The 12,405-nt window shown below is 39.4% G+C and overlaps 1 protein-coding gene across 1 annotated transcript in view; it reads right to left on the bottom strand.

Annotated features, from left to right (window-relative positions):
* Atp8b4 (ATPase phospholipid transporting 8B4 (putative)) overlaps positions 1-12,405 on the bottom strand; it is a 162,392-nt gene that overhangs the window by 48,779 nt on the left and 101,208 nt on the right. The window contains 3 exon segments of the mRNA XM_038331376.1: positions 1,949-2,060; positions 2,973-3,137; positions 11,654-11,769. Of these exon segments, the coding sequence (XP_038187304.1) occupies positions 1,949-2,060; positions 2,973-3,137; positions 11,654-11,769 (393 nt within the window).

The following is a 12,405-nucleotide window of genomic DNA, read 5'->3' as shown; positions in this document are numbered from 1 at the left end:
GAACCGTGCTGAAACCAACAGACCCAGAGAAGCTCGTTAACAAGGAGGGCTCAAGGAGGGATGGGGATACATGAATATCACTGCGAATGGGGAAATAGAAGGGGGAGGAGTATGGAAGGGACCATCAGGATGGAAACAGGAGGGATCAGGTTGGGGGAGGATGGAGAAAGAGAGTACTAGGAGAGACAGTTGGAATCTTAGGGCATCTCTGCTATGAGCTAGAAATCTAATTCAATGGAAACTCCCAGGAATCTATGGGGATGAGCATAGCTAAGACTCCTAGCAATAGGGGATCCAGAGCCTAAACCAGCCATCTCCTCTAAGCAGGCAAGACTTCCAGTGAAGGGACTGAGACACCAACCCAGTCAAAAATCCTTTCACCTACAGTTGTCCTGCCTACAAGATGTGCTGGGGTAAAGATGGTGCAGAAATTGTGGGGGTGACCAACTAATGACTGGCTCAGATGGGGATGCATACCCTGCAAGGTACCCAGAGGGCCAGGCCCCAGACGCAGGATACCACGGAGACCTAGGGTCTAGACCTAGAACCAAACATGAATGGCAAAAAGGTCAACAAAAGATCCCTAATGATATTCTGAATGCTCATAAAATTAGTGCCTAGCCTAGCTGTCATCAGAGAGGCTTTACCCAGCAACCGATGAAAACAGATGCAGAGACCCACTGCCAAACATTTGACAGAACTCAGGAAATCCTGTAGAGGAGGGGGAGGAAGGATTATAGGACCAAAAAAGGGTCAAGGACACCACAACAAAACCCACAGAACCAACTAACTTGGGCTCATAGGGGTTCACAGACACTGAACCAACAACCAGGGAGCCAGCATGGGACTGACGTAGGTCCTCTGCATGTATGGGTACTGCTATGTAACTCCGCCTTTGTGTGTGACTTCTAACAGTGAGAGCAGGGGCTATCTCTGACTCTCTTGCCTGCTTTTGGGACCTTTTCCTCCTACCAATTGCCTCATCCAGCCTTAATAGAAGGGGAGGTGCCTTGATTCACTATACCTTGATAAATCATGACAGGCTGATATCTACAAGAGGCCTCCCCGAAACTGAAGAGAAACAGTGGAGAAGGAGTGGATGGGGCGGGGAGTGGGGTAAGGAGGGGAAACTTTGGTTGAGATATAAATAAATAAATAAATAAATAAATAAATAAATAAATAATTAAATAAAATAAATAAATAAATGCAAGCTTTAAAAAGAAAACAACACTCACTCAGTGTCTACTCATTCCTAAAAGTGGCTCAGCTTCCACAGACAATCCTGGAACTCAGCCAGGTACGCTGATTGGTACAACAGCAGTCGTTGCAGAGATGCAGTAACAGGACCATAAACAGCTGAGAAACAGCTGCTGCCCTTAGCCTCTCAGGAGATTGCTCAGCACTCTGAGTTCTCCTAGATCTCCCACACCTCCCTGCCATCAGGAAACTAAACGACAATGTAAGGTCTCCAGTGTCTCCCTTCACGACTGATAGAATAACGCTCGTATGAAAACCGTGTTGAGATGTTTCTCTATAAACCGGGTGGTGATGGTGCACGCCTTTAATCCCAGCACTCGGGAGGCAGAGGCAGGCGGATCTCTGTGAGTTTGAGACCAGCCTGGTCTAGAAGAGCTAGTTCCAGGACAGGCTCCAAAGCTACAGAGAAATCCTGTCTCGAAAACAAAACAAAACAAAAAAAGAATGTTTCTCTATAAAGGCAGCAACTCTACAGAAACTCTGCTGACCAGAAAATATACTATAGGAGGTATCGTTGTTAGTTTTTGAATGAGGAGGTCATATTTTTTCAGAAAGCTTTCTTTTCACATTTCAACTTTTTCCTACATAGAGAACTAGGAAAATGTTGAAGTACTTAAATTTGCTGGTTAACACATTTTTTTTTTCAAAGAATTAATTCTCCTTCAAACATTGTCACCCCTTTCCAAGTTACCTTGTTTGTCTCCTGTTAGAATCCAGATCTTAATATTGGCTAGTGATAGACTTGTAACTGTTTCAATAACACCTTCTTGTAATTTATCTTCTACGGCAGTGGCACCTAGTAGCTTCATTGGAGAAGGAAAATTACTGTTAATACATGCAAAGAACACATGTAGCACCTCTAGCTTTAAGTCAGAGTTTAAAGATAAACGAATGGAAAATGAAGAGCGCTTATAAAATGTGGATATAGCAAGCACCCTATTGTGTATATAAATCAATCAATTGGGTAGAAACCCAAAAGAAAGCTCACAAGCCAAGCCTACTTAATGACAGGGGCCCAAGGAGGTAGAATTCACATGAGGACGATGGAATGCGCAGATAACATGCTTGCAAAAATGAGCCTAGGCTAACCCACCTCTAAGGATTTAAGAAGTCCCTAGCCGCTTCTCCACACCGAGCAGCAAAGAAGAGGTCCAAAGAAAAGCCCCCCCTCCACAGTCCAAAATCTAAGGGGACAAAAGGTAGTGTCATTCCATGAGTCAAGAGGTCAGCAGATGATCTAATAAAAAGACAAGATTGTTCAATTTTCACCAAGTGATGAGACCTGCTTCCTATAACTCCCAGGTACCAGCCTCCTTGGTCATTGGGCTCTCTGAGAAGAGTGACTTCTAAAACAGACCACACTCTGGGTAGTTATCAGTCTTCTGGGCCTGGAGTTCACGTCTATAGCCCTGCTCCCTACCCACATCAATTGTCTCTGCACTAAGAGTGGGGTCACAGAGCATAGAGAGGAAATGAATAGGCTGTATCAAAGACAAACTGGCAGTTGATAAATAGGGCGTCTACGGTCCTTTACTTTGGGAGTATTTCCATTGCATAAACTATCGCTGACAAAGCCAATCCTCTAGATTCACTGGGGCCACACATAGTAAGCTCAAAGCCAGCATATAAAGCGAGACTTGGCACCGAAAGAGAACTGTTGCAAGATGACGTAGCCAAAGGTTTAAGCACAAGAAATCACACTTCCAAACTTATACCATCAAATCTCTTTCAATTTCTTCATAGAGCCCAGATATCCTTTCATCCCTCTCAGTGGTGGCGGCATTTGCATCTTCAAGCATCTCCTGCCACACTTTAAAGTTTTTGTCGTCAAGCTCTCTATAAGCAATCGCCAAGGTTCGAAGGCCTTCGCCTGCAAATTCCTGTAAGAGAAGATGTAATCTTAGGAACAAGAAGACACCAGTAAACACAGCCAAAGTTCCCACAGTATGGGAAGGCTTTCACGCACATCCATTCTGTCCCAATAGCACTGCATGGCCATTCTGACTCTAGCTTCCTATCTCCTCAGACACAGGAGAGCATGGTTGTGTTTTAGGTTCATGCCTATGAGGTTTGACCTGCAGGGCACTAGTTTTCCCCCTAAAAGCTGCTGAGAATGCCTGTTGAAGTGCTTTAACTGGGAAGAAAGGAATAGTATGGAAGAGAGATTTGTTTGGAACAACTGCACCTTCTTTATCTATAGGAAACGTTCCTATCCATGAGTCACAGGCCTAACTCCCAGTGATGAGGAGAGACACTTGGAGGAACCACAGATCTCCAGGCAAAGAGAAGCCCTTTTGTGGACTGTATCAGGCTCTCTCACCAAGCCTTTCCACAGCCCCTAGTATAGCATCCTTGATGAAAATTCAATGAGTCCTACTTCAGTATCTTTTTATAATAGACACTAAAAGCAATAACTGATGAATAAGTAGATTCTAAGTAGAGTAAGAGAAGTCTAGTGTGCCACTTAGGGTTTTGATAATGACCTTTGAAGGAAAAGGAAGACAAAGGAATGAAAGATACTACTAGTGTAAGCTCTGAGGGCTACCTTTGGTCTTTCATTTCAGACTCTTCTTTACTACACTGAAACTTCAGACTTTTTGTGGTTTTCTTATTTTTGTTTTTTTATTAAGTTATATATTTTTCTCTGCTCTCCCTCTTCCCCCCTTACTTTCTACCCTCTCCCATGATCCCCATGCTCCCAATTTACTCAGGAGTCTTGCCTTTTTCTATATCCCATGTAGGTTGGATCTTTGTATGTCTCTCTTAGGGTCCTCTTTGTTGTCTAGGTTCTCTGGGATTGTGAATTGTAGGCTGGTTTTTCTTTGCTTTATGTCGAAAAATCACTTATAAGCAAGTACATATGACATTTGTCTTTCTGGGTCTGGGTTACCTGACTCAATATGATATTTTCTGAATCAATCCATTTGCCTACAAATTTTAAGATGTCATTATTCTTTTCTGCTGTGTAGTACTCCATTGTATAAATGAACCACATTTTCTTTATCCATTCTTCAGTCAAGGGGCATTTATGTTGTTTCCAGGTTCTGGCTATTACAAATAATGCTGCTATGAATGTAGTTGAGCATATGTCCTTATGATATGATTGAGCATCATTTGGGTATATACCCAAAAGTGGTATTAATGGATTTTGAAGTAGGTTGTTTCCTAATTTTCTGAAAAATCACCATACTTATTTCCAAAGCAGCTGTACCAGTGTACACACCAACCAGCAATGCAGGGATGTTCCCTTTACCCCACATCCTCTCTAGCATAGCTTTCAGCAGTATTTTTTTATCTTGACCTTTCTAACAGGTGTAAGATGAAATCTCAGACCTATTTTAATTTACATTTCTCTAATGGCTAAGGATGTTGAACATTTCCTTAAGTGTCTCTCAGCCATTTTAGATTCATCTGTTGAGAGTTCTCTATTTGGGTCTTTTTATTGGATTATGTGTTCTTTTGATGACCACTTTCTTGAGTTCTTTGTATATTTTGGAGATCAGCCCTCTGTCCAATGTGGGGTAGGTAAAGATCTTTTTGTAATCTTCCATTTTGTCTTGTTGACCATGTCCTTTGCTTTACAGAAGCTTCTCAGTTTCAGGAGGTCCCACTTATTAATTGTTTTTCTCGGTGTTTGTGCTACTGGGGTTATATTTTGGAAGTGGTCTCCTGTTCCAATGTGTTCAAGTGTACTTCCCACTTTCTTTTCTGTGGGTTTCAGTGTGGTTGGCTTTATGTTCAGGTCTTTGATCCATTTGGACTTGAGTTTTGTGCATAGTGATAGATATGGGTCTATTTTCATTCTTCTACATGTTGATATCCAGTTATGCCAGCACCATTTGTTAAATATGCTTTCTTTCTTCCATTTTTATTTTTGTTTCTTTGTCAAAAATCAGGTGTGTGGATTGATATCTGGATCTTTGAATCAGTTCCATTGGTCCTCCTGTCTGTTTTTATGCCAATACCAGGGTGTTTTCAGTACTGTAGCTCTGTAATAGAGTTTGAAGTCAGGGGTTGTGATGCCTCTAGAAGTTCATTTATTATACATAATTGTTTTGACTATTCTGATTTTTTTTTCTTTTCCATATGAAGTTGAGTATTGTTCTTTCAAGGTCTGTGAAGAATTTTGGTGAGATTTTGATGAGCATTGCATTGAATCCGTAGATTGCTTTTGTTAAGATTGCCATTTTTACTATCCTACTATTCTACCTATCCAAGAACATAGGAGATCTTTCCATTTTCTGGTGTCTTCTTCAATTTCATTCTTCAAAGGTTTAAAGTTCTTGTCATAGAGGTCTTCCACTTGTTTTGTTAGAGTTACTCTGATATATTTTATGTTATTTGTGGCTATTGTGAAGGGTGATGTTTCTCTGATTTCTTTCTCAGCTCATTTATCATCTGTATAAAGGAGGGCTACTGATATTTTTTGTTTTTAGTTAATCTTGTATTCTGCTACATTACCAAAGATGTTTATGAGTTGTAAAAGTTCCTTGGTAGAATTTTTGGGATCACTTATGTAAACTATCATTACAGGCAAATAGTGAGAGCTTGACTTCTTCTTTCTCAATTTGTATTCCCTTGATCTCCTTTTCTTGTCTTATTGCTCTAGCTAGACTCTCAAGTACTATATTGAATACTTATGGAGAGAGTGGACAACCTTGTCTTTTTCCTAATTTCAGTAGGATCACTTTGAGTTTTTCTCCATTTATCTTGCTGGCTGTTGGCTACATTGCCTTTATTATGTTTAGGTATGTTTCTTGTATTCCTGCTCACTCCAAGACCTTTATTATGAATGATGTTGAATTTTTGTCAAAGTCTTTTTTTCAGTATCTATTGAGATGATCATACTGTTTTTCTTTTCAATTTGTTTAGATGGTGGGTTATATTGACAGATTTACATATGTTGAACCACCCTGCATCTCTGGTATAAAGCCTACTTGGTCATGGGGAATGATTTTTCTGATGTGTTCATGGATTCAGTTTGCCAGTACCTTATTGAGTATTTTTGTATCAATGTTCATGAGTGAGATTCTCTTTCTTAGTAATGTCTTTGTGTGATTTGGGTATCAGGGTGACTGTAGCCTCATAAAAAGAGTTTGGCAATGTTCTTTCTGTTACAATTGTATGGAACAATTTGAGGAGTGTTGATATTAATTCTTCTTTGAAAGTCTATTAGAATTCTGAGCTGAAACCATCTGGCCCTGGATTTTTTTGGTTGGGAGACTTTTGATGACTCTTTCTATTTTTTTAGTGGTTATAGGTCTATTTAATTTCCTTGTCTAGTCTTGATTTAATTTTGGTAGTGATATTTATCCAGAATATTGTTCATTTCCTTTAAGTTTTCTAATTTTGTGGAGTACAGGTTTTCAAAGTATGACCTAATGATTCTCTGGATTTCCTCTGTGTTTGTTGTTATGTCCCCCTTTTTGTTTCTGATTTTGTTAATTTGGATATTCCCACTCTGCCTTTTGGTTAGTTTAGATAAAGGTTTGTCTACTTTGTTAGTTTTTTCAAAGAACCAACTCTTTGTCTCATTGATTTTTTTGTACTGTTTTTCTTAGTTTCCAATTTGCTGATTTCAGCTCTAAATTTGATTATTTCCTGCCATCTAGTCCTCGTGGGTAAATTTATTTATTTTTGTGGTTGAGTTTTCAGGTGTTCTGTAACTCTTTGGTGTGGGATTTTCTCAGCTTCTTTATGTAGGCATTTAGTGCTATGAACTTTTCTCTTAATGCTGCTTTCATTTTGTCCCATAAATTTGGGTACATTGTATGGTCATTTTTATTGAATTTTAGGAAGTCTTTAATTTATTTATTTCTTCCTTGACCAATTGGTGATTCAGGTGAACACTGTTTAATTTCCATGTGTTTGTGGGCTTTCTGAAATTATTGTTACTATTGAATTCTAATTTTAAGTCATGGTGACTCAATAAGATACATGGGATTATTCCTATTTTTTGTAGCTGTTGAGGTTTGATTTGTTACCTAGTATATAGTCAATTTTTGAGAAGATTCCATGAGGTGCTGAGAAGAAGGTATATTCTTTTATGTTTGAATGGAATATTCTATAGATGTCTGTTAAGTCCACTTGAATAATAACATCTGTTATTTCCCTTATTTCTCTGTTAAGTTTCTGTCTGGAAGACCTGACCAGTGGTGAGAGTGGAGTATTGAAGTCTCCCACTATTAGTGTGTGGGGTTTAATGTGTGATTTAAGCTTTGTTTCTTTTACAAACATGAGGGTGCCCTTTATTTGGGGCATAGATATTCAGTATTGCGATTTCCTCTTGATAGATTTTTCTTGTGACAAATATGAAATGTCCTCCTTTGTCACTTATGATTGATTTTAGTTTGAAGTCTATTTTGTTAGATATTAGAACAGCTACATGAGCTTGTTTCTTAGGTCCATTTGATTGGAAATTTCCCAACCATTTATTTTGAGGTGATGTCTGTCTTTGAGGTTGAGGTGTATTTCTTCTATGCAGCAGAAGGATGGATTCTGTTTTTGTATCCAATCTGTTAACCTATGTCTTTTTATAGGTGAGTTAAGTCCATTTTTATTAAGGGACATTAATGACCAGTGATTGTTGGTTCCTCTTATTTTAGTTTTCATTGTTGGTGATGCTAGTGTGTGTGTGTGTGTGTGTGTGTGTGTGTGTGTGTGTGTGTGTGTGTGTGTGTGTTTCCCTTCTTTGGGATTTGCTTCTGCGAGATCATCTATTGTCTGTGTTTTTGTGGATGTAGCTGACTTCCTTGTGTTGGAGTTTTCCTTCTAGCACTTTGGGTAGGTCTGGTTTTGTGGCTAGATATTGACTAAATCTGGTTTTGTCATAAAATATCTTGTTTTATCCATCTATGGTGACTGAAAATTTTGTTGGGTAAGTAGTCTGGGCTGGCATCCATGGTTTCTTAATGTCTGCATAATGTTCAACCATGACCTTCTGGTTTTCATTGTTTCAATTGAGAAGTCAGGCGTAATTCTGATAGATATGCCTTTATATTTTTCTTGGCCTTTTTCCTTTGTAGCTCTTAATATTCTTTCTTTATTCTGTGTGTTTAGTGTTTTTATTATTATGTGGTAACGGGATTTTTTTTTAATCCATTCTATTTGGTGATCTGTAAGCTTCTTGTATCTTCATATGCATATCTTTTCTTCAGGTTGGCAAAGTTTTCTTCTATGAGTTTGTTGAATATATTTTCTGTGCTTTTGAGTTGGACTTCTTCTCCTTCTTCTAAACCTATTATTTTTAGGTTTGGTCTTTTCATTCTGTCCCATATTTCCTGGATATTTTGTGTTAAGATTTTGTTAGATTTAACATTTTTTGATCAATGAGTCTATTTCCTCTATTGTATCTTCAACGCTTGAGATTCTCTCTTTTATCTCTTGTATTCTACTGTTTATGCTTGCATTTGTGGTTCCTGATCATTTTCCTACATTTTCCATTTCCAGAATTCCCTTGGTTTGTGTTTTCTTTATTGTCTCTATTTCAGTTTCCAAATCTTGAATCATTTCTTTCACCTGTTTGATTGCTTTTTCTTGGTTTTCTTTAAGGGGATTTGTAGACTTTTTTTCTAATTTTCTATTTGCCTTTTCCTCCATTTCTTTGGAGGAACTTTTCATTTCCTCTTTCAGGGCCTCAAACATCCTCCTAAAGTTATTTTTAGGTTGTTTTCTTCTGCTTCATCTGTATTAGGGTGTTGAAGTTGTGTTATTGTAGAGCCACTAGTTTCTGGTGGCATCGTGTTGTTCTTTGTGGTGTTGAATATGTTTTTACCTTGTTGTCTACCCATCTTTTCCTCTGGTGTACTTGTGGCCATGTCTGTGGTGATCACTCTTCCAGGTGCCGGTAGATCCAAAGCTCAGATGGTTGTTCCTCATGGTGGAGTCAGGGGCCTTGTTCTAGTCACCCCAGAAGTCACTCAATTCCAGGAGGTTTCTCAGTGCTCCTGGAGGTTGCTCTACAATCTCGGAGGTTGTTTGGGTTTGCTCCTGAGGATGTCTCTACTCCAGAGGAAGTCCCTAGCTCCGGCATGATCCTGCAGAGGTTGCTGGCTCAAGTCTGCTCCAGTGATAGTCACTAAAGTTTCATGTTTAATAATAAAACTTCTTTGAAACCTTGAAGACACAATTATCAAGTCAGACAAGCTCAAATATGCATTATTTGTTAGAAATTATATTTCATGGAGTTAATTTTTTATAAGTAATTAAATATTGAAAATTCATACTTTTCTTAAGTTAGTGTTAATTGTCAACCTGACACAGCCTAAAGTCATCTAAGAGGAGGCTCAGCCGAGGAATTGCCCAGATCACACTGACCTTTGAATATATCTAGGGGGATTGTCTTGATTAATGGATGCAGGAAGGCCCAGTCCACTGTGGGCAGGACAATCCCTAGGCAGGTAGTTCTGGACTACATAAGAAAGCTAGTGATCAAGAGTCTGTGGGTAGGTGAGTGAGTGAGCCGGAGTGAGCCAGCAAACAGTGTTCCTCCATGGTTTCTGGTTGAGGTGCTTGCCTTGAATTCCTGCCCTGTCATCCCCAATGATGAACTGTGACCCAGACATATAAGACAAGTAAACTAGACCACTTGATAAACTGGCAATCTCATGATTCTTCTGGTACTTTATCCTTCTAACAGGGGGAGGGGTAGGAGACTGGTGGCTCCTATGTATCTCACACAGCCACATGAGTTAGGAACATAGATAGATATGAGTTTGGGGGCAATGTTGAAAACCTCACGTCATGTCTGCCTCCAGTGGTCATTTTATGGGCCTCCAAACTATGAGCAAAGCATTTTAATGGCCATTTCTACTCCTTTGGGCATTGCCAGTCTTTAAGCATGTTTCTCTGTCGTCTTGATGTATGGTGCAGATAGAGTTTTGGGATCAGACATGTGCTAAATCATGATGCATCCTAATTAGTAAAAAAAGAAAAGCCAGTGCATGGTGCAGAGAAGCACTTTAGCCCAGAAAGACCACAAGACACATCAGCTGAATTCGTCACCCAGGCAGTTGGTAATAGCGGGGACATTGCATTCACATTTACAAGCCCTATCTTCCAAGAACATCACTGCATCCCCTTCTGATCTGAAAATTTAGTTACAGCCTCAAAACCATCTTTTGTCTTTTCTATTTGCACAGACGTGTCTTTGTCTTTAACTCGCAACCCCGCTGGGCATTGCCACTGCCTCCCTCTCTGTTCCGCACAACAGTGAATCAAGTCGAGGAGAACACTAGAAAAGAGGACAGATGCCTTAGGTCATCTAATTAGTCATGAAACACACAGTTAATCCGGAATGGTCATTTGAGCAAGGCCTTTTCCTATCATTAAACTATCCAAAATCAATGATTAAATACAGATTTACAGGGCTAGAATGCAGAAGCCAAAATGACAAACGTGAATGAAGGGAAGGGCGGGTTCAATTGATCTGCCCTCAAAACAACTCAACTAGAAAGGAAAACAAAAAGACCAAATTCAACTTTAATATGAAAGGAAAATGTCTACAGCCTTGGTGTTTGGGTAATGACAAAAATCATATAGCTATTATTCCAATATTGTTTTAATTAAGAAAACTAAACAACCATGTCAGTCTCTGGAAAACATTAAGAGAAAATCAAGAATGTTCTATTAAAAAGAAAAAAAATAACTATGTTTGTAACAATTATTACTAAACCATCACTTTAAGCTTAAAAAGTCAAGCAGAATATTTACATTTTGTTTGTTTTTAGAAGAATTGATGGGATGTTTATAATAAAAAAAAATTTGACAAAGGAACATGAACCTTCAATAATTTTGATGGAGGAATAAAAACCGATAAAATGATCATTTTGAACCATCCTGCAAATTTCGCTGGAGTCAAACAGAACCTCAAATAAATTATTAGTATGCCACATGGACACCAGGTTTAAATCCACAGTGGTCCTATTATTTCATAGGCCCTTACCTTTGAGAGGGGAACAAAGGTACAAAAATCCCCTCTATGCCCTTCAGAAATTTTTGGAGAAACTTGCACTAGTCTTGAATGTGTCGGTTGACAACCAGAACACATATGGGACTCGCAATTTGTAGCCCAAGTGAAAGAAGCCTTAAAGGAGAAAGTTAGTTATCTCCAGAGATTCTCTTTCCCTCACCATCTAAATATAGCCATAAAGTGGTGGCCCTGAAGGACCCTGAGCTCACCCCACGGTGTGGCTCTCCCAGCTGTCAGTGCTTATCCACCTGTGCCGAATCTCTGAGTGGCAGCCGATTTCCAGACACTCCCTGGCACTGCCCTTTGTGGCAATGGCTCCCCAGCTGCTTTCTATTTCAGAAGTCAGCTTGTTTGCTGATATCCATTAACAAGTACCATAGGGGATGGCAAAGGGCTCCTGTGCTGACCTTACTGTGGGGCACTTACACTGAGATGGTCTGACGTCAAAGACAGCAGGTCTTTGTTGGAAGGATGGAGTTTCTCAAACAAAATAGTGTCTGCTCCCTTGGAATAAAGTTTTATTTGTCCTTCTGGATTTCGAACTGGAGAGAGAGAGAGAGAGAGAGAGAGAGAGAGAGAGAGAGAGAGAGAGAGAGAGAGAGAGAGAGAGAGTTTGGAAAAGCAGGTTATATCATTGAAATCTGTGAACACCAGACTCTCCCGGGACTCCAGCTAGCCCATCTGGAAATGGACGTATGGGTTGAGTCAAGAACAAAGGAACTACTCAGGGCCTTTGGCTAGACAATCACTACCTAAGTCAGTAGGCTTTATTCCTGCTCAATTAATTTAAAAATACTCCTTCTACTGGAAGTTTTTGATTTTCAAACTCAGAAACAAGTATTTTTATACTTTTATACATGACCTACCAACCTCCCTGTTGCAAAAGGGTGGAAAGACTTAAATGAAGCCATATGTACTAAGGAGAATTAAGAGCTTTAGTTGGGAGTTCTTGGTGTGGAATTCAAGATCTTCTATTCAAATAAATATCACTGTCATACCAACTCATTTCCACATGGAATTCTAGCCACTGCAGTTGTTAGCATCTAGGGGTCTTGATAGGGTTCGTTTTCTCTGCCATTTGAAGAATTAAAAGGCAGCAAAAAAAAAAATCACAGAGAGAGCCGACAGAATCAAGCAGTGAAGACTTTTATTAGAAGCAAGAATATACACACAAACAC

Source organism: Arvicola amphibius, chromosome 5, assembly GCF_903992535.2.
Source record: "Arvicola amphibius chromosome 5, mArvAmp1.2, whole genome shotgun sequence".
NCBI lineage: Eukaryota > Metazoa > Chordata > Mammalia > Rodentia > Cricetidae > Arvicola > Arvicola amphibius.
The sequence above is the reverse complement of the archived record's forward strand: the minus strand, read 5'-3'. Positions and strand labels throughout refer to the sequence as shown.